Genomic DNA, 23,626 nt, shown 5'->3' with positions numbered 1-23,626 from the left:
TGAAGAGTAGGAATTCGATTGAAGAAATTACTGAAATCCTAGAATCGTTGCCAACGAAGTTGAAAGTCACAGTCGATGCCAATGAAATGTGAACTCGATACTAAAGACTTGTTGTGTGTTGCCAAGAAGACAATTGTGCTTGGGAAATATCCACACTTGAACGTTTTCTGATAATAGAATCTCTGTTTTTCTGCCGCAACTTCAGCTTGTGTATAGGCTGATTCAGAGTTTCAGGTCAATTGAGCAAAGTGTAGAAATATAGGAAAAGAAACATCTGTTATTTGATTAACACGTGTTAGTTCTTTTCTTAAACATCTTGCCATAGTTACAAGAGTAATTCACCAAATATTATTAAATATTATAACATTAAAATGTATAATATAGCTTCTATGTTAATTTACATCCAATTCTTTACTCAAAATTTCACTGAAATCTTATAGAAGTGTCAGGTGTAAATCTGCTTGACTGCATGCCTTTGCCAGTGCATAGAAGGTTGCTCTACTACAGGGGTTCGAAACTTGCGCCTTTAAAGAAATCTTCTCTGAAAATAAATAACGAACAGGGTTGTTAGATACAGAAATGTTTTTTTCATTGTCTCCTATCACTGTCTGCTTACTGCTTTCACTTTTTACTCGTTACTTTTAATCACTATTACGCACATTGGGTGTAATAATAACAAGAGTATTATATTAGAATATTGATTGAAAGTTATGTGATCTTCTTAGAAGCTAAACTGACGAATCCTGTTTTTCATGCAAATCGACCTTTCATAAACTGAAAAATTTACCTGCACGATTATGCATGGTTGTTAAATAACGTTTAACATATCTCTAAAGCCATTTTGGCGAATCTTAAGTTCTTAATTAAGAAGTGAATATCTCAGGGACTAAAGCTATCACTTTAGTCACTTCAAGCTCAATTTTAAAATACATTATTTATCGTATCGTCACGATTTTCTGCCTTTCGTTTTGTGGGTTTGATCAATTTGTCATCTGTGTAACTCAAGTACTAATCCAGTAGTAGACTGCTGAAGAAAATAGATTTAGATATCAAAGCAGTGCCTCAGGTTTGAATCTCGTAATACTTTGGCTAACTAACCCAGTGCTCTTTGGCTCGTCTATTATTTAAGCGAATTCTTTCACCTTTTGTAGCTTAAATTTTAATATTAATCAAATTCACTCTCGATGCAGCCAATATTTTCAAGAAAAATATCTCCGCTAAGAATTCTCCCATTTTTAATGCCTAACGATTTAAAAAGCGCGTCGATCACTTCTGTTACGATTTCTCGAACGATTACTCATCTCCTGTTTGTCAATGCAACACAAGCGACGGGCAGTTGGCAACATAAGTCAACGAAGATTCATGGGCGAGCGATAAACAACGCCCGTAACAATATTTGCGACTCCCACCTTCGTCAGGCCAGAATGTCGCTTTCAACCGTTCAAGAAATCTCCCTGTTTTCCCACGTAAAATCCGACCTCCCGTATCTTCTTTAAACAATCGACTCGACCCGGAACAAACGGTGTCTTTGCCTCCGAAGTAGGTCGTTGCCATTATTCCTGTGCAAACAAAAGGGGCAGAATTTAACAATAAGACGGGAACAACCTCGGGGAACGCTCGGTAGGAATCTGAAATATCATGCTGTATCGGACAAATCCATTCGACGAGACACTCTTGGCGAGATGGCGGACGAGACCTCTGTCCGGTAAAACTTTACCAGAGGGTCCATAAATATTTTACGAAAAATTCAGATACTCGTTCGGGTTAATTTTTAAAGGGAGAGGAAAAAAGGGAGATTTAATCTACGGGAGAGTAGAGTTATCTTTCCTCTCCATCTTCCACTTTTCCTCAAGGAAATTATTTTATGCTGGAAGTTCCCGAAGGAAGAGTTCGAGTACAGAAAGTTGTTAGAAAATGCAAATTTATGTGGCATATTGTTTAAAAGAAAAGGGGATGTACAAGGACTCTGGGTCACGTTAAGTGATTCTGTTGCTTAAGTGTCCTCTGAAAATTGTTACTGTCATCTTTAATAGTTTTGAGGGCAGTAAATAAGAATTGAATGAAAATATTTCATGAAAAATTATCGACAAAGTTGAATCAAAGCGATATACGTAGAAAAGAATTCTCTGACCTAAATGGAAACTCAAGGACACAATGGTCCCAAGGACGATTGAAAGCAGAACTCAGCGACCTATCAGCAACGACACAGTTTCAATTTCCCCCAGATTGCGAGGATTAATGAGCCAGCTAATAATCGGCGATCCCGACGGGCGTTGATTAATCACGATTACGCGGTAATTTCCTGCGCGCAGGGAGACAGGCGTTTTCTGGTCTCGCGTGCGTGCCTGACGCACGTGAAATAGGGCTTTTGCATTTGTGACCACGTGCTAGCTACACGTGCGTCGGTCTTGGATCACGTGCTGTGTAAAAGCGGCCGCAATTGTTCGTTAGTTGCTCCATTAAGCTTAATAATCTTCAACTAGCCAACGATACTTAGTCTTCACCCGCAACCCTTTCAAATTTGTATTTGGTTGGCCTGCACTAAATGTGGTTTAAACTTCTTAACCTTCGTAATATGATGTAAGGGACAGTAATAAGTAGTGAGTAAAATTAATGTGTCTACTTTTGTTCTAAGGATTTATGTAAATTATCCAAAAATAATATTTTGGAGGGTTTATTAGTAATGTTAGTAGTTTAGGAGGATATTAGTGACATAGTTAGTCTCACTATTTTAGTGTTATGATTAGCATTGACTGAAAAATAGTGTAGAGAATATACCACTATTAAAAAGATTTCAATATTCGTTTGCTAAATAGTGAAGAAGAATCTGATGGAATTATGGTAAAAACTCTTTGCTAAAATTGCTCTGATTCACATATGAGTCATAGGACTATGCTAATTCTTAGCATATCAAGGTGAATCGCTCATAAATTCTACTCCTATTTCTCTGCAATAAACAATTTTTAATTTTAAATCTTTCGATCTTCAAACATTTAAATTATTAATTTTTTTTGCGTTAAGCAAATTTATGTTTTCATTAATGTAACTAAATACGTGGAATCTGAATAAGAATTTCTTTTGTTCACTAAATATCATATCTTCAATACTTTGTATATCTTTACATATTAAGTACCTATGCTAATTCTGTGCTTCCTTGCACTACTTATGATATTAGGATTTTTTATTACTGCTGTGTTAATGGAAGTAGCGTAATGAGATCACTGTAATTTCATTACTAGGTCAACAGAAAAAATATGTACTCGTAAATGTCTGGAATAAAAAGCATCTACATACTTTTTATTAGATACTTTAATAAAACAAAATAAGATATTCTACGAGTAATAAAAAATAGTCTTAAAAACCGCAGACAGTGTATAAGAGATTAAGAAATAAATTATAATAGGTGTAATAGTAGGTTTATTATCTAAGGTATAACTTAACTCTTGTCCACTGTTCGGGTCAATTTAACACGAAGTTTAATTTGAATCTTTAATGCTTTCTCAATAAAAATTCAATGTACATAAAATTCGTTGAGTGTTCGTACTCTAATAGTTGCGATAGAAATTCTATTTATTTTATACGACAGACTTGATTATACTTGTATACGATTTCTATTAAACAGTGCAAAAGGTTAAGTACGTAAAAAGTTACACTTCAATTTATCACTATTAGTTTCAGCTGTTCTAAAATAATTACAAAGTAATAAGCGAAAACTTTTCCGATATGGGACAAGTGGGATCATGACCCCGCTCTACGAGTCACGGATAGCTAAGGACAGAGTTCTGAAGAGCGATCGATACGAGGTCTACCTGTGTGTCGAGCACTAACAGAATCGTTGGATCTGACTGTATTGAAAAACTGTGATCTTCGATCAGCTGTACGTATGCCACGCGGTTTCTCTTGACCTTAGATTAACTCAACGGTAGACGGCTGGGCTGACCTCTGGGTCAGTTGTACGATAGGAAGCAACACGTGTAAAGAATTTTTGCCACTGCCACTTTCATGATTCGTTTTTTCTTTTCCTTCTCTCTTTCTATTATCGTTCGTCACATTATCGCAGCAATTCGCTGGGACGCGTGGCATTGCTATAAAAATGGCTGTTATTTTCGCTATGCCGTTTTTGCGCCGTTTAAAATATCTAATGCTCGAGCTGCAAGCTCGAATGCTGTTAAATTCCATACTGTGCACTCGTATTTGAGTATACTGTGCGCTGAGATTGCGAATTTTTTAGGGTAGCCATGCCCCTGGACGAAATTAAATTTCTTCTTTTTATGAGATTTCATATCGCCTTTTCTTCCTGCGCGAAAATTTTGTTATAGATGGGCTGTGACAATAGTGTTGGCTCGTGGAAAATTCCCAGATGCGAGATCCCTGATAAGAAATGATACAATTTGACTTATGCCACGTTATTGACGTTTCAGATTAATCGTTGAGCAGTATCCTAGTTACCGAGTGCATTTACTAGTTTCAAGGAAATAATCCATGTTAATAATCTGTAATTTTCTAATGATCTGTTTAGGTAGTTTTAATAGTACAAAGGTTCAACATTTAGAAAATTTACAATAATCTAAGTTCTCAGATAGATTGCAAAAGGAATTTTTTCAGAATATCAATTATAAAAAAATAGATTTCTAAACGCAGATCAAAGTTGATAGATACCAAGACTTTCTAGTCACAACAAGAAAAATATTTTTGTCTAACAGAGAAAGTGTAGCGAAACGATATTCACGTAGAATGTATAAAAACAAACATGTTTTTGCCTTAAATTTTATGCACATATTTCAAACTATGTTTCAATAATGGAAATAGACTTATTTTTTTTTTAAACTTTTCGGTCTCCTGTTCGCTGCGATTATACTTTTCAAGTTTAAATTCTATAAACACTACACTATTTTTGTATAACTTTGTTTTTTAGAATTCCCACAGTCTCTCTATTGATCGTAAATATTCGATACCAGCTCGGTACCAGCTTTATTGAAAAATTCAAATTTCTGAGAAGTAATATTCTCTCCCCCTTCGAACCAAAAATTTCTCTCAACAATTTTAAACTCTCTTTATATCGAAGTCATTCTTACATCTTAGGCTCATTGCAAGATCATACCTTGAAAAGACCTCAATTAAAAAGGTTCGACTTTTATACACTGTCACACGTTTTTGATGAGACCAAAGTAAGTCAGCATGAATATAAGTTGTTTATTTTTAGCAGTCTATTTTTATCACGAGAACACTGTACTTCGAGAAAATCCAACAATAGAAAGGCAACCTATGATCAATTATACAGAATATTAGAAAAAAGAAAGGTGTAAAGGGAGCATTTGCAATTCTTTCTCAGGAAAATTTGTGCAAGATCAACATGGCAGTTTCTCGACGAGTCTTGTTTCAGTAAATAGAAATAAGGCGATTGTCAAAAAGCTGTTCGGTTAAATTGGCAAGACTGATCGAATTAGTGTGTTTATTCGTACTCTACAAATTTACTTTTAATAAAGTTGGTAGAACTGATCTTGCGTAAATTACCCTACAGAAAATACGTCGAAACAAAGAAATGTTCCCTCTGTATCTTTCTTTCCTCTAAGTACAGAATGGTCAGAAAAAATGAAATAAAGTCATCGAGAACGAGTTCATCGATCCAACGGTGGCACGATCGCACAGTGCCACTATTTTCGATGCAACGCCGCGTTACAGCTAGATGCAGAATCTCTGCACCGCAAGAGAAACTCGTGGTAGGGACCTGGGTCCACTTGTTCTAATCTCTTTCGACCGGCATATCGCGGGTTCAAGCGCGGTAGTAGTACGCTCGATGTCAGCGTGGACGTTCAACGGTCTCTACTCCTCTGTCTCGAATCCTTTCGCTTCCCTTTCTCTTTGTTCTCCTCCCATACTTCTACTTCTCGAGCATCACCCTCGGCTGCTTCGTGGTTCACATCAAACTTCACCAATTTATTGCTGATCAACTCGAACTTCACGGTTCGCGATAGGACGTTTATCGCTGCGTAATTAGCTTCGCAACTTTATTTCTTCGACGTGAGGGGAGCATCGAGCCGTGAAGCGAAAAGACGACCTTTGGCCTGGGTGACTGACCGACTTGAGCATGGACTTCGGCTCTTAGGACACCAGAGGTTTATTTAAGCAGGAAAAATTGTGAAGGTAAGAAGAGTGTTTGTATAGTATGTACAATATATGGAAGAGTATTGTATAACAGCATAAATGACGGATAAATGGGTGGCGGTACTCCATTTTGTTAGGTGGCGCTTCTGTGATTAACAAAGGATCAATTAAAAAAAAAAAAACAGGAAAGAAAGGAAAAGAGCCTCGATAACAGATCATGGAAAAGTTCGTGTTCCTTAACCTCCCGCATTTCCATTAAGAGCAAAGTCGAGCGTCGTCCCATCGTGGCGAATTGCTCCTCCGTTGATCCAATTTAGTTTTCATTCAACGTGAAACCAAGCGCAATTCGAAAATTCTTTCTGAACACAGTCCTCTTTCGCATTCAATCAAACCGCAATTTATTCTGTTTCGGTCTGACGTACTATTTCATTGCTGCGAGCTCTACTTGTTTAAAAAAAGAAGTAAGAGAAAAAATATAAAAGATAGAAACTGCATTTGCGTAAAGCAATTTTAAGCGTTGCGGGAATTTGATGTATGAGGTGTTTTACCATTATTTTTTCCACGGGATTATTTTCTAAGTTCTAAATTAAATTTTTTGCTTGCATACATTTCTCCGAGGGAGTATTTTATTTTAACCAAGGAAAATTTCGTTTATAAGATTTCTTCGAATAACAAGTAGTTTGGAAAATAAAGACGTGAATCGAAAATGGAGGACCTGTAATGAGACATCTTGTAGAAAATTACTTATTTTTTATAATGGTAAGCTGTGCATTGATCGTAGAAATTTTCACAAATGGAAAGCTGGGTTGCCGCATGAATTCCCTGCTTGGATATAGTGAGGTAAATTGAGAGGTGGGGAAGAAATAGTGGATGTCTTATTATACTGTATTGCTAAGGTCTCGCTGAAGTCTAGGGCCTAGACTTAGACCTATACCAATAGAATATATTGTTTCTTCCCCGACCTCTCACCTTCCCCCACTATACTGAAGGAGGGAATTCGTGTGGCAACCCTGATGAAAAGTATGTTATTTCCACATAGAAGGAAAAATCACATAAATAGAATAATTCCATCTCCATACTCTATTTTTATTGTTTTTACTTTATAGTCTATTTCGTGAGACTAATTTTGATTTATAGAGAACACAGCTCTAAGTACTGCAGCAAAAGGATACAGTATTCCTACATAATAAGCTTATTACTATATTCGTTACATTTTAACCCTTTTTAGGGCCAAACAATTATATATTGTTGGTTACACCTGTAATATTTTCAATGATAACCAAAAGAGTTATTTAGAAGGAAACAGTTTGACTTCTATAAAGGGTAATTCTCGTTTTTCATAAAAGTGAAGTGAAGTACTACGAATACCAGTTGACCTTAGAAACGTGTCCCACGCTATAACTTTTCAGAGAGCAGTGAGCTTATATCGAGGGAACACTGTACCCCTTAAAGTGTTCCATACAAGACCTGTACAAACAGTACATCACCAATTTCTATCATAATCTGTCCTCTTCCCCCATTTTTTTACAAACTTCAGCACTTCAGAAATAGTCCACTTGGTCTCGATATACATACACCCTGTTTACCCCAGCCAGTAACACGCCTCTCAGACGTTAATTGTTTTAGCCTGATATAATTGCATCTAACCGTGAAGTATTTTCCATACCCCTTGGACGTGCTTATAAATAGTACGAGGTGCCGATAACCCGTCTTCTCTTTTGCTCATCTCGAGCTGTCTTGTCCGCATTCCAATCTCACTCTTCTGACCCTAGGGCTACCCATAGTTGTTATTGTCATCAGCGAGTCAGTGTCGATACTGCTGCAGGGTTGATTGTCAAGTCAAATGTTAATTTCTCTTCAATGGTCTCCTGGTTACCACGCGTCAGCAATTTGTATTTCGCCTTGTGATTGTTGAAGAGCTGGGAGAAAAGTTCTATCAGTGGGTCATGGGGAAACTAAGCCTTTATGCATACGGTTTTTCTACATTTTGCAGATATTTTAAAGGAGGAATGCAGTTATTATAGTTATTAACATAGAGAATATTATCTGGAAGGTATTCGTATAATTAAAGGTGTTCATTTTCGTTTAATAAGGATCAGTGAATGGTGGTGAAAAAATGGGCGAATATGTGTGTTGTACAGACGATTCAAAAATATAGGTCAATCGCGTTCCAAAAACATTAAACGTCTCGATTAATCGCGCAATCAGCGAATCAGAAGCCACCACCGAGGGGTGATTAATAATTCACGAGCCAGGGTATTCCCTTCGCGACGACCAGCTCCGTAGTCCAGCGTCGCCTGTACTGCCAATAAGGTGGTGGCTGTGTTATTAACGCAATTACAATAATCGATTGTCCTAGGAGGAGCCGGGGAGTCGCAGGCCCGTTGTCGATATAGTCGTTAATAATGCCATTATTACGGTAACACAGTGGCAATGATGTAAGGTGGCGTGTGGCAATCTGTCATGAGGGCTGCGAGACGTGCTCCCTCGGCGTGAAATCTGCTCGCGTGCAACGCTTCGTGGCTCCTTCGGGCGCAACCGCTCGGTCTTGACGTACCGACGACAGACCAAGGGACGATTAAACGATGACGAATCCACCGCGAGCACCCTGGCGAAACTCGATGGCGCGCTGATTTCAAGGGGGCAACGTGCTGCCACCGAGACGGTGAATACGGTAATATTATTGTTCCTCGCGAGAGAGGAGCTCGGGATTGTTGACACGCTTTGATGAATCGCCTGATGGCAGATGTGGAAAGAGGGCCTGTCTCGCGAGAGAACCACTCTGTCTGTTCTTTCTTCCAGCGACTCGGTCGATGAATCGTGTGACACGGGGATTGGAATGGATTTTGGGGAGTCGATGAGTGAATCGGGTGAGTGGGGGAGAATGTGGCGTGTGTTAAGTAATTTGGAGACATGTGGAGGTTACTTGGATGTTTTGGGGTGCATGGGTTTTGGGGACAATTATAATTGTTTTTTGATAGTTTTGGGGTAGGTTGAGAGTGTCAAGCATGGTTTGTAATGTGAAGATTCTGTGGTAAATAAGAGGGTTGTAATTTTACATTTTGTCTAATGTAGGAAAGGTTGAGATTTGATGACTAAGTATTAAGTGCAACTGGAGTACACGATTGTGGTATGGGTGAGTGTGAGTTTGACCTGTGAGTTCGAGTAGAGTGTAGTGTAGTCTAGTATAATGTCTAAGAATGTTTAAGGATGCACTTTTATACATATAGATTATTGAGTATGGTGGAGAGAGGATGGTTATGAGTAAGCCTGACGAATTTGTACTTCGACATAGAAAGTGAAAACAGGAGTGCCTAGCAGTGCTTATCGATAACGCAGGGCTAACAGAAGGTTGATTATCCAACACTCTGTTTCTGGACTTTTGACTAGGCTTTCTTTTAAATAAGCGATCAGAAAATAGCAATATTGAAGGCAGCTTAATGAGTGCCACTCTACATCTATTAATTACTTATTTATATTACATGCACTACATGAAGGTGTAGACACAGGAGGTTCTCTTGATGCGTGAGCCCAGTATCGCAATCGGAAACAGGGATTGTTCCGCTTAGTTGGTTGGTAAACAGAACCATTATGTCATCCACAAACAGGCGGCATGATAACGACATTGTTTCCTCGGTTAGTCCCTCACAGTCATGTGCCTTCCTTCACATGTAAATTATTTTCGTATCAAATGACTTATTAATACTTTATTAATACCAGCAGATTCTATTTTGAGAATGCAGATCTCTTGATATTATTCTATAACGTTATAAATTGTGTTGTTCTTTGACCTCAACAAAACAGAGAATTCACGTGTCGATTTTTTGTTGTATTTGAGCAACTTTGTCGAATGTTAGAGTTAGGTACAAGTGGATTCAAGATTTTATCATCAGATATATAAATTTTAAACTAGTTATGATTTAGTGATTACAATTGATAATGGATCAGGCTACTTGCTACGCTGCTATGGTTTTATGGCTGTTTATACCGTTTGCTAGTTATAACAGATGGCTGTAATTGTGTACTCAAAGGTAATTATTATGACTACGGCTGCACGTTCTTTATTTAGGATTCAGTTGCAATATCTCTGTCGAACGAAATTCGTTAAGCTATCTTTGCAATTATATTTGTATTTCTGTGGCTAAAATGTGGGAATTTTAAAACTTGTTAAAGCACTCTTAATTTTTTTGTTGGAAATTAACATATTCATATGTGCAAAGTACTTTTTTTTTAATCGGTGAAATTTAAATTCTAAATATAATACAGTCTAACTCTGGCAATAATTAACTGTGATATAACATGATTTAAGAATCCAGGTCAGTGCACCTGATAGGTCAATAACACAGTAGGTTCAATCACATTTCTAAGAACTGTGCTCCACGTTATTTTAATTCCAATTAAAATCGAAATCCAAGGATCATATCCTAAAACATCTACATCAATTATCACGTAATTACTTACACAAAAATATTCTAAAAACCTACAGAAAAATGTAGATTAAAATCTTCTTTAAAGGCTCGTTGTACAAAGTGTTGCCCACCAGTAGGCGTTCAAATCTGCTTTCTGAAAGCCCCATAATTGAAAAATAAATACGTTACATAGCCCTATTCCTCTTCATCTAAATTGACACCCAATTTTAAATCTGTCAGTAGAAGAATCGATTATCATCAGCAAGTGTTCCTAAAACATCTCCCCCTATTAACCCCTTAAGCAGGGAGAGCGAATATATTTGCCGCCAGAAATCAATTGTATGATGTGCTGCTTATTCAATATAATAGATTTCAATTCGTCTTTAACATATATAAAATACGCAAGTATTATATTTACATGTAGTTCCAAACAGAAATTATATAAAACATTCTTGGGGAATAAAAACAAATTTTTCAAATTCATGAAAATTCTCTCCTTGCTCAAGGGGTTAATAACTTCTCCATGGTCATATATTTTCCACATAGTAACCAACGATAAAGCAATATTTAATATTCACCGCGATATTTATAGCCCTTTTCCTGGCACAGTGGAAATCAATTGGATTTACCCTGTTGAGTGTTTCAAGGGGGTCAACATTGCTGGTCCCCGTCGATTCAACCGTTTGTTTTCCACCCATTTTCCTACGATCTATCTGTATTGTACCACTTCGGTTGCGATAACGGGCGAATTATCATTGTTAACCCGCTATTAGTGGTGTCGTTGCATTGGCGTATCGTCTAGCCTGCGTTTGTTTCAATGCTGTTCCCAGCTTGCAGTAATTAATAAAGCACCGCAACACAGCGACCGCCACCCTCCTACTCTAGTTATATAATAAATAATTAGAGTACGTTGTCGGTGCACACTCAATGGTTGGTCGATCAAAAATTGCATCATGGGCTTGGAGAAAGTTTAGAGACATTAGTCAAAAGAATGATACTTATATTGTGATGTAATTAATATTGCGAAGGAAAGCTATTTAAGTGTAAGTGTTCACTTTTTGATGGCCCTTTGCTAGTTTTTATTTACAAATTTTTAGGCGTATAAATTTTCAAGAATTTAGTCTTTTAGTTTTTAAATTGTTCAATTCTAAATTCACTACTTTTTAAATTTTCACAGTCTTATATTTTGGAATTCTCAATGTTTTCGATTTTTTAATTTTTGTGTTCTCTAATTTTTGTATTTTCAAATTTTGAAGTTTTTAATTTTTTAAATTTGATATATTCCTAATTTTTAAGCTTATAAATGTTCAATTATTCAATATTTCAAATTTTTTAGCTTATAAATGTTCAATTATTCAATATTTCAAATTTTTTAGCTTTTAAATCAATCTTTCTTTTTCAATTTGACATAATAATTAGAAAAGTGGTTAAAAGTGTCGAACGCTGAGAAAAGGCGGCAAATTTGAAAGAGAGGTTGAAATAGTATTTGAGGGGTCGTTCCAGGGGTTATGAAATATTTCTGGCGGGAAATCGCGCGACGCGCGGGGATTTCTGGGGATTTGTTGGCCCGCGTTTGACCCTGAGCTCGTCACCCTCTCTGCTGCGACCCTCTATCGTTAGGATTTATGAGGGAATTTTCACAAGCTTGCCATCTTCCGGTAACGAGGTCCTTTCGAATCTTCGAGATTCTTTGATCTCGAAAAGATTGCCAGGTCGTCGGTGTTTTATTATGAGAAGGATCCAAGGCGAAAAGCTCGCCTTTTAATTTCGAAACGAAATTAAAATCAGTCATAGCCGCGTCAACGCTTTCGTTATACGTTTTTCGGGTGGTCTCTTGTTTCATAAGGAACCTTTTTGGGCCATGAATTAGGAATTAGAAAGAAATCCTTAAGTCAGAAGATCCGTAGAATTTCTACTAAATCTCTATTTCTTTGATTCCATGGCGGGCAACTGTTCCATCTCAAAGCAGAACTTTCATAATTTTACGTTTGATTTATTTTATTGTTATCGAAGGGCAGCCTCCAGAAGCTACTGAAGTCGTTATTGGCGAAGTGTACCGTACTTCGAAGGAAACAGCGGTAAAATAAAGAAAACCCTCGAAAGAACTCCTTCTGAAACTTTAATTTGTGTTTATGGCTCCGCAGTTCCGAGAAACTTTCAAGAATTTAAATTTACTTATTCAGTAACAACGAAATCTGTACAAAGAGTGAATTAGCGTCCGAGGAAACATCACTTGAAACGCTTTTAATACTTTCCCCATTATTGAAGCGCGTTTCTCTTCTGTTGTAATGAAGGAATAGCGAAATTTAGCAGCGAAATCGAGAAATTTGCCAGCGAAGTTGACTTTGAAGTTGCAATTAAGAGGTACTATATTTACTGTCAAGAATTTATCGAGAATTCTATAATCAAAGGATCTGGAATCAAAAACTTCAAATTTTCATATTATAGGTGAATTGTGTAATTAGCGAATTGTATAATAAAAAGTTGCAGAATCTAAAATTTGAAATTTTGGAGTTACTAATGAATTCTATACAATATAAGTATGTGTAATTCGCGATTTCAATACTTAAAAGCTGGAAATTTCTAAAATGGAAAATTTTTAATTTCCACGTTATAATCGAATATTACAATATGTAGAGAGTTCCAAAGTTGAAAACTTCAAATTTTCATATCACCTACAAGTTCCTGTATCCTGTGTTCCTGTAAGATTCCTGTAATTTGCGAATTATCTAAGTAAGCGAATCTGGAATTGTAAATTTTAAATTATATTCGTAATTATAGTACCTTCGATTGTACAATTCGTCAATTATAAAAAAGAGAGTTCAAATATTGAAGATCTTAAATTTTCAAGTGACAAATATCTCAAACAATTTACACTTTTTTGTCAAGGGATAACTCAGATTCTAAATTTTTTCTTATTTTCCCCTCGCGATAAGATACCTAATAAGAGATCCGTTCGTTTAAAGAGTAGACACTTTGAATGTATTACGACTATTATTTCAAAGTCCGCGAAGACAAAGTGCAGTCTTTTTCACATGTTTTTTCCGCTGGAAGCCCGAATTCCTCTTCGTCCCGTCTTTGATAAACCGCGGAAGTAAATATTGAACGAGGAAGAGCTGGCGCTTTTTAAGGGTTTCTTTAGCAGCCACGAAGTGGCCACCCACGAGAAAGCTTCGTTTCGCGACGAGCCTCGCTTTTGGCCTAATATTCATGGAGTGCACTCATAATTCTGTCAATTTTTTACTCTCCCTGGTTTTCTTATCCTCGCGATCGCGTTACACATAAAAACGCTGGAGGAAGAAATCCTTTCGTGTTTCACTTTGCAGATAGACATTACTCGTGCACTTTCAAGTTATTGATTCGTGTCAATTTTTATCAAAAATCAACGAAATATCTCGGTGATAGATAAAGCTTAATATAGTAAAATAATAAATAGAAAGCTTAACAAGTAAGTAACCAGAATACTTCTATATTAATTTATTCTTGTTTTTTAACTTTGAACGTAAAACATAATAATTCTTATTTCTAAAACTGTCTACAAATTTTGTAATAATAGTTGAAGACTAGTGTTTCTATTTCATGAGCTTGGAGATCGCAAGTTCCGTCTTACCTTCGTTTCACATTTTATCTTCAAATTTTCTCCTCTGCTCTGAATCAGTTTCCAATGGCGAACGAAAAATACTTCGGAATTCCTAGGGAAGTCTTTTCTGGCAAGCGAATCGGGAGAGTTAACAAGAGCCACGCGATAAAATTCTCGACGATATCGTAACGTTATTAAGAACGATCACCGACGTTGCAGAACTTTCCGCAGACGCAAGGGAACCATTCCGCGGACAATGGGAACAATGAGGGACAATTTCGCCGCGGCCTTTGTGCTACTCGTTCTGATGCTCTCGACGAGTCAATCTTTCCCTCACGGCGAGGAAAATTCCTTGAAGAGAAACAGCTTAACCCCAAAGTTAGTCCCCGCTGCCACCACCTACAAGTGCCTCTTCGTCGACGCGAATATGCCGATTTGCGACCCGAAATGGTAAGTTCTTTCATTGCCAATCAGTATCGTGAAGTCATGATACATTTTTCGAATGAACAAACTTGACATTTTTATGCAGAATTATATTAATATAGTGTTGTGTATTAGTATATATATCTATGTTGTATATTATAGTGTTGTACTATACTATATATAAGAGTGTACATGATATTTAGTTATTAGTGTTTGAAATTTCGAATGGAAACCGCCTGTGCAGTATGGTACAGTAGATAATGCGCCATGGAACCCTCAAGTTTGCTTTGACGACTTATAATTAAAAATTTAGTCGCTAGAAATTATTATTGGTTATAGGATGTTGGGTTCGGACAAAAGTTGGGATGAAGAAAATACAGAAACTTTGAGAAGAATCCGTTTTAGTGAAGATTTACTACCGGTGCAAGAAAGGGTTGATTTTTCGAGAATAAGGAGTATTATAGTTTTCACCTTCGCGGGATGTGTGCCTCCTATATCGGACAAGGGGTGAGTCAGTCCTTGAGGAATGTGGGAATATGTTTCCTTCTTTTATTTTACTTTCGTTATTTTGCCTGATAGGTTGCGTTCGCTGATGCCTTTCTGCGAGGAAATTCCGCTGAATAAGATTGTGAGCATACAGAGATTCCGCCCGTTCGCGATGGAGGGTGTGAAAAAACCACCAGGTGAATTCCCTAGAATTAGTCAAGATAAATGGCGGCGACAGATCAAGCGACTCTGGAGCAACACTGTGAGTAAAGTTTTTTCAAATATAATTAGTTTTGAAATTTGATAAACTTACGAACTAATTCAATTTTTTATAAAATGGTTCATAAACTATTCCTCAAAATTTTCTTGACATATAGACAAAATTTGTCCTTGTATTTTAATAGTGATAGACAGTTTATTTTATTAAATTTCTTCTTTACCACTTTTGAAAGGAAGAATATTGTTTCATATAAGATACACTTTACTTCCTCCTCTATAAAAAAGATTTTCACCCTTATTACTTGGTTCTATATTAAACTCACGAGCATTTACTTCAATTTTACGCTTCCTTTCGTTAGGAGAATAATACAGGGGTTTCCAAGGAAGCGCCCACCTACAACACTTTTTAGGATTGCACAAACCTGCTCATGAGCGCGACGATTACAAAGGAAATACGCCAAACGCGATGGCTGTTAATATGGACACCTACTATGGATTTTCAAGAAGAGGTCCTAGCATTTCGAGCTTCTGATATTTTTGAAACATGAAAGATCCACGCAAGAAGATTGTTGACGTTTTTCGATCGTTGATAAACTGATATTCATCTTCTTGTTTCTTTGCTCATGGCTTATAACTAATATCGTAGAGTGAACGTAGAGTAATGCCTCTACGTGAATATATTGAGTGAAGAGGGGTCTAGTGAGGTACTTAAGATACACGTTAGTTATATAGTATATTTTTAAGCGTAGAAGTGGCCATCCTACTATTATCTCAAAATTTATGTCAATCTTGACATGCTACTGTTTAGAAGTAGATGTAATAAATAATTAGTTGAAAAATGTGATATTTTTCTTATATACTGACAATATGTAGCTTATTTATTATATAGTTTATGATGTGATTAATTAAGGGTTGAAATTACTTTCTCATGAGAGTTGCACCGAGACGGAAATACCGCATACGGAAAACAGAGCCGAAGAATTTGTGGGGCACGGCTGTGTCCTCGATTCTGTTCGAAATTCGGAACGAAATTTGTCAACGAAGACAAGCTGACAGATTGAAAAGTGGTAGGGTTAAAGCCGATCGCGCGTTCACAGTCGGAGCGAGCCGACGTTCACCTCTTCTTCCTATTTCTCGTTTTTCCTTCGGTGTTTTTCCATCGCTCGTTCTCCAATCCCGTCGAGCCACGGAAAAACGCACCGACTCGATCCCCTATTCCGATAAATCGCGCAAGTTTTCTCGTGGATGTATGCATAAGGATATTTTAAGAATAGGAATGAGAACTCGAGATTATTGTGCGATGCTGGTATCAACGAAAATCATTGTTACTTCAGTCAGTCGTATGAGATTCTAATGATTCTTTGCCTGGGTTTTGAAATTTATCGATTTTTCAAACTATTATAGGAAGATTTTTTGAATTCTTATATACATACATTAATGCTGTTGAATATGTATAGTTAAGTACTTATAAGTAGTCGTAATTGAAAATAAGCATAACAAATTATATAATAAAGGATTAAACATTGTTGCTTTAGAGGTACTACTATATTATATGTGCATATATCTACTTTCAATTATATTAAAGGATTGAACATCATGGGTTTATAGTTGCCATTGTTTTATTTATTTCAATCTTCATTTGAAGTATGTCCTTCTTCGAGCATTTTTTTCTCATTTCATACAATACTGTACATAAAGTTTCTATATTTTTACATAACAAAACTACACAAATTTTATTTAGAATTAGTCTACACATTTTCAAGGATTTTTAAAACTACTAATAATCCAAGGAATGTAACGTATTTTTACAAGCATAATTCATCTTTAACGCCTCATTTCTCTATCCTTTTGCTTAATTTATTGATAACATAACAGAGGTTATCTCTTCACTCGTCTGAGACACTGAACCCTCAGTCCCACCTAAAACATCGAGGGTGTCGTTTCTCTCCTTAACAGACTCTAAGTTGAGTTCAGTGTCAGTCGGTTGATCAGAAGTTGCATTGTCCACTGGTCTTCCCAGTAAACTCACGTTGGATGGCAGAGAACTCTTCACAGCATCAGAGCTTAGGTCAGTATACCTGGTTATAGGCACAGGATACTGCAATTCGTGTTCCACTTCCGGGTGAACGAAGGGTTTGGTGATTATGACTTCTGGCTTCGGAGGCAACTGAAATCCCACGTTAGGTACGTTGGAACCAGAAGGATGCGCTTGACTGTCAAAGATGAAGTCCGTTGGATCCACTTGTTCTACGTTTTCTGGTCTTACAGGTTGCACAGAAATGGTCAAAGTGGGTCCAGATTCAAAAGTAGGTCTTGAAGGTACCTGAACAAGTTGATAGTCTTCGCATAGTGGTAGTCCAATGTCAGGCAAGCAATTCTGGGCCACTAAGGTAGCAGTCACTGGTGAGTTCAGGACTTTAGTGACATAAATCTGCTGAGGACGTGAGGATGCACCATTGGCATGTATGTGTCTGCTCTGCCTCAAGTGTTTCTCTTCATCAGCAGTTAGTTCTGGAGTTTTCAAGTGAATCTCTGGTACACTTCTAAGAACTCCATCAAGGTCCTCCGTAGAAGATTCTATTAGCTGAGTGTGACTTAGAGGGACAGAACTGAGAATCTTTGGTGCTATCAATTTAGGAACCTCGTCCACCTTCGAGCGTATCGTTGACCGTAGGTTAGTCACTTTTTTGGTACCTTCCTCTTCTAGCTCAAAACCTTTGTTGCCCAGTTGCACGTACTCGTCCTGGAACTTCTTCAAGTTGAGGAAACAAGGTAGAGCTCCTTGAGTAGGCATCAGGCAGACAGGTTGTCGCCACCTGACGACTTCGACTACTTGTGGCTCTCGGATCACCTTGGGAGGATTTCTGATCCAGAGGAGTCGATTTAGATCCAATGCCAGTACATTGGAAACTAACACTAGAAGCACCAGAGCTTTCATCACTTGCTCCATTCTTCAAAATTAATTTTAGGGAAAACTGACTTCTTTCAAAGTTAGGTATCTTGGTTCACAGTTTTTCGAGAATCTTTCTCCAAAGTCCTTTTACTACAGAATACTAATTTCACCGATTTCAGTCGTGCTAAGTGCTCTTGTGAACGATCAATGGCAGACTAGAGTTTCCTCCAAGAGCGAGGTCATTTATAGATGGAAAACTGGCATCGTCGGAGTGAGATAGAAAATATACAGCGCGTTTTGAGGGTTCATTTCATGGTGGGGACTTTCCCAGGTACGACGATCTCATCGAGCGATTAGGCAGGCCGATGAACGTGCGTCAGTCGAAACCGATTTCTGGGCGCACTTACCGAGGGCCACTGACGTCATGTTAATTACCCCTGAGGAATGGAGCGTTTGTGCGGCAGACGTTTCTGGGCTGGACGAGCTAATTGCTGGACTAAAGTGCTGGTAAGGCAAAAGTGGGATCGTTTCTGAAATATTTCGTCAGGATGGTTGCTATTAGCTAATAGGGTCATTGTACGATATCTCCCTTTCCACTTTTATCAATGGGTCTACTTTGGTTTTAGTGTTCTATTTTAACGTTTGCTTCTATTTTTATATCTTTTTAATTGCTTTTATAATTCTACGGCTGTCTAAAACTGCTTTAGTAATTTAATATTTTATAGGTTTCTCCTTTTAATTTGATATTTCTGTTTTCGTTCATTTTTGTTTGAATTCTTGTGTTATTTTAATTAATTTTTTGTAATTAATCTTATTAGAGTTTCTTTTTTCGAAGAGTATTATAAACAAGAGTTGAAACTGTATGCAATAGACTAATGCATGTAATTTTTTGTTCATTCTGGAAATGGTTCAGAGTACCTGAATGCACGCAACTCTGTGGAGAGTCACGATGTTAGGTTGCCTACATTCAGGATGATCAAGTCACGATGAGATCGGTTCTATTTTCGCTGAGTTTGCGTTGAAGGACTCATTAGGTAAAATCCTAGTAGTAACATTTTAACGAAGAATAAATTTAAAAGAACAGCCTTTCTGTAACTACCATTGTTCCCAAGAATTACTTGATTAAAAAAAGAATGCATTTAATCATTGATAAGTGGCGGTAAGTCATTGTGGTTTACATCATTACACTGCTATTTTTCCTATACTGATGTACACTTTTGTACAATAATGCTTTTGTATTGGGTATTGTAAAAAAACATAGTATATGATACTTTTATTGACTTATATTCAGTTGTCAATGAAACTAAACGCTGTTAGGTATCATTATCCCAATAATGTGATGAATAAAAATTCTCAAATTACATTACTACATACAATTCAACAATTCTTAGCTTCTCAAATGATCATTCTACTTTACTATCAATTTTCCCTGTCTCCAACAATTTTTATCTCCCCGTCACAGGATTACCTAATCGTCCCTCAACTGGTATACTTACACCCCAAATTTTACAATCTTGTTCCCTTAGTCCGGTGCACCTAGAACCAGTTATATCCGTGCCATAAATCAACCCATGTAATCCTCTCCTCCAAAGAAAGAACCCATTGCCAAGCCACAACAGCCACTCATCCTCCAAGTCCATTTAAATTCCCCGAACCCTGCATTCCACTGAAGTCCCCGAAACACCTATCGCGTCAGTGAATCCTAACAAAACTACACTTCCCAGTAGGAACGTCGCCAAGGTCGACCCACCGAAAATCCCTGGTCAACCAAAACGATTATCATATCCAAAAAAGAAGCTAAGAAAAAAACTACCAAACACAAGAGAACGCAATTGGGTAGACGCAGAGCAACTCGGGCACACCTGAGAGTGGCCTCTCGGCGAGGAGGAGCCGTGAGAGAGGGCAGATTCTTGGCTAGGCATTAACTCGTGTCCAGAAGAAGGGGGGCCAGAAGGGGGCCGAGGTAAAGTGGAGAGGGCCGCGGAGGCCGAGGAACGTGGAGGTGGAGGATTTCTTCCAGGACGCCTGGACGCCGCGGTATCGCGCGGAGGCTGCGGTTGGAGCCTTAAGCCTGGTCCACAGCGCGCTGCATACCACCTGTCCACGGGTGGGGCCCCTGGCGAGGCTGGGTCCCCCCGCGAGGCGGCCCTCGCCTGTGTGGGGGCCCATACACGCGACGCGCCGTTCACGTGCACGCTGGCGCGAGCGGAGTGGGGGACAGTCCCTAAACGGGCTTAGGTCGCACAGCGCCTGCCTACATGCTGATACACGCAACCTGTGTGTCCAGCATGCACAGTGTCCGCGTGCTAACAGTGCCGTACGCCTGACCGACTGGTACCAGTACGGTACCAGTTGCCCTGCAGCCTGGCAGCTGCACGCGCGTGTCGCTCCGAGTTGTGTTGTCTGGCCCCGTGCTCGTGATACTTTGCTCGCTATTGATGAGTGCTCGCGTTGACGAGGGATTCGCTGTTCCTTGGGAGTTCGAGGGTTCCTGGACAGTGGAGAACGGAAAGGATTAAGAGGTATGTAGCAGCGAGAATAGAAGGTGTTTATGTGAATATGTGTGTTGATAAGTGTAATTGTTAACCGAATTTCGGGGGTCATGTGAATGGTGCTTAGAGAAATAAATTCTTTTTGACAGTAGTTCTGAAGAGTGAATTTTGTAGGTACTTGACATTTGAAGAAGATTGGAATTTTTGGTAGTCGATGTAGGCAAGGAGTGGGTTTGTTGTGTGTCTGAAAGTAGATTTATTTCGGCGCGAAAGATCACGCGTGATACTAGGTTTCATTTGTTCCTCGTGTATAGTATTTCCTTGTTATAGTGTCGTTGTTGACATTAATTACACTGAATTTTATTTGTAAATAACTTTTTTTTGAGACTGTAGTGAGATGTCATGAGTATATCGATCTGGAAAGTGGTATAAACAAAATCTCACCGGTGAGTGGTGAGTCTGCAGGGTGATCAGTTTACCTGGAGACCCTCCGAGTGTTGGTAGCATTTACACTAAATGCTGTTAGCATTGTAAGTGTTGCCAACACCTGTTAGAGGGTTTCCAGTTAAACGGATCACCCTGTATATCGAAGACTAGTATAGGGATCCTAGAGGTTTAGATCTGTAAAGAAACTTTCCTCTTACAGACTATCAAGCCTTTCCTATATTGAATCCACGAGTCCATAATGAGTCTACTTCTTTTGTATACAGAGACTCTGAGGACTCTTCGCGTGTAACAATAGAATACAATTGCAGTGAATATTGATAGTTGATGTCAACATTCCCTTGGTAGGATTGCGTGATCACGTGGAGGTTAAATGGTCGCGTGTACAATTTACATGCTGATGCACTTTGTTTTTGTGAACAACGGTCTGGGTAGATGACCTAGACTATTGTATACCATGTTGTTAAGTTAATTAGGTTGGTACATTGCAATCGTCATATTTACCATATTCATGTTTGAAATATGTTTATGTGAATCACTTTATTAGCATACGATCGTATATTAATGATAGTGAATTATTTTAAAATAGGTAGTATTTACTAGTGTTATAGAATTTATCTTTTTCACAATTCCTAATGCCCCCTACTCCAAGACTTGCCATTGACATTGAACAACCTGTTCCACTGACACGAATGGCACTTCTACTATCAGTTTAACCAACACATTTACCTTGTTTTCACAAAGTTCGTACACTTCACGAGTGCTACATTTCTAAGAATGTATTCTCATGCAAAGTAGTCGAGATTACAATGATTGTTTGGGCGTGTCAAGGTGTATCTACTTGAATTCCTTTTACATAAACAACTCTTTCTATCTCGAAAGCAGATCTCCACTGTTTCTATTGAAAATGTAGAGCTCGACTCTTCTTTTTCTGTCCAATTCACGCGATTCTATGCGTCATGGACACCGAGTACGCTGTTAACTCAATCATATCGAGAATTTTTAACTCGAATTCTTTGGATGGAAACGCATTTCACGCATTCTGGCTAAATTGGTGTAGAAAATGCATTAGTGAGTCTGTAACATTTTTATAAGAAACGTGGAGCTTGCTATTTGTAATGAAATATACCTGACTTACAGTCATTTAATAGTGAAGTAATTCATAATGAAATCTATTATTTATGAAGTACTCCGTTCGAGGTTTCTTCTACTTAGCGCGTGAATTTAAATATTATTCTTCATTGTGGAATATTTAGAATTATATAAAAATTTACTAAATTGTAGGTTACTATATTTTAAGAATTCTTATGTTTACAAAAATATTAAAGAAATCGCCACTAATTTTTCACACGTGAAATTCTTTACTATTTATGATAATAAAAATGATTACGTTCCAAGTCGTTAATTTTTTTATATATAGCACTATAAAAATGATACTGACATAGGTATATATCTTGTTTCCAATTACATAATGTAAATGGACATTGAAATTTTCTGGTTTTAGCACACTTTAAGCTCCTCTAAGTCCTCTTTGCAGTATTAAACTTTATAAATACTGGACTTGATAATAGTTTACCAATGAAATTTTAAAACCGTATAATTTTATATTATATCCAGTATTAGGTTGAAATAATTTCGAACTCGATACTTTTACAACAGATACTTTAAAGCCCAATACATATATAGTACTATGCCTAATTTTACGATATTTTATGATATTAAGTCACATAAAAAAAAGATATGAAATCGGAGCCAGACAGGATTAAGTAGTATTACAGAAACCCATCGTCAGAGGCCAGATAGTGTTAAGTTCGATTTTCTTTCGATTTCTAGAAGCGACAAAAATAATATCTTCAGTGATTTTAAAGTTACAAGACTTTTACACTCCGAATTTGCTCTCCTCTAAGCCCCGAAAAATACGACAATTCTGGCACTAAGATCGAAACATAAATATCGCCTATCTACCTTGTCAACATTCGTCTTTACGACTACAATAAAAAAATCCACTCGAATTTCGCACCTATCCTCGAAGTCTCTCTACTTCATTCCACGATCCTTATTCACCATTTTAGTACGCTATATCTACAATAATATTCCAGACTTCGAATTTCCTCGCTGTAAATATTCGCGTACTAAAGAATCCACCTCTGATCGCATTCAAATACTCGAAGCGTTATCAACGATCGTTGCGCCTCTGTGCAGGCTTCATAAAAGATTTACGATTTTCTCACAGATCCTCATCGATCCGATTCACGGTTCGACGGGTCCCGAGAGTGCTGCAGTTGCGTAAGAGCGGCTTCGTCGGTGGCGTCCCGCTCGAAAAATCGCGCGGATGTCGTCGATCGGTCCCCGACGTCTCGCGTCGCGGCACCTGCGGCCAGCGACTTTCGATGCACGATTTAGAAGTTAGAAAGTGCGACGGTTGCTTCGCCCGTGAAACTTTTCCGTCTTTTTATGCTAGACGGTTTATCCGCGATTGCGAGCGCGCCCACGCGTGCCTGATACACTAGAACGTTTCGTATGATTCGTGTGTTCGCGTGCGGGTAATTCGTGTTTGTTTTCTAGGAGAGAAATG

At 37.9% G+C, this 23,626-nt stretch overlaps 2 protein-coding genes across 4 annotated transcripts in view; both read left to right on the top strand.

Annotated features, from left to right (window-relative positions):
• Positions 1-5,798: 5,798 nt before the first annotated feature.
• On the top strand, positions 5,799-16,813 carry LOC143185795 (uncharacterized). Its single transcript, XM_076389056.1, has 5 exons — positions 5,799-6,144; positions 14,314-14,544; positions 14,857-15,024; positions 15,097-15,265; positions 15,582-16,813. The coding sequence occupies exons 2-5, from the start codon at positions 14,351-14,353 to the stop codon at positions 15,630-15,632; spliced, it is 582 nt and encodes a 193-aa protein (XP_076245171.1). The 5' UTR covers positions 5,799-6,144; positions 14,314-14,350; the 3' UTR covers positions 15,633-16,813.
• Positions 16,814-20,469: 3,656 nt separating this feature from the next.
• LOC143187333 (uncharacterized) overlaps positions 20,470-23,626 on the top strand; it is a 50,288-nt gene continuing 47,131 nt past the window's right edge. For all 3 annotated transcript variants that reach the window (XM_076391475.1, XM_076391485.1, XM_076391466.1), the window contains exon 1: positions 20,470-20,637. The gene's annotated coding sequence lies outside the window, so the exon portion shown is untranslated. The remainder of the gene's footprint in view (positions 20,638-23,626) is intronic.

Source organism: Calliopsis andreniformis, chromosome 2 (assembly GCF_051401765.1).
Source record: "Calliopsis andreniformis isolate RMS-2024a chromosome 2, iyCalAndr_principal, whole genome shotgun sequence".
Classification (NCBI taxonomy): domain Eukaryota; kingdom Metazoa; phylum Arthropoda; class Insecta; order Hymenoptera; family Andrenidae; genus Calliopsis; species Calliopsis andreniformis.
Note: the sequence above shows the minus strand (reverse complement) of the source record. Positions and strands in the feature narration are given on the sequence as shown.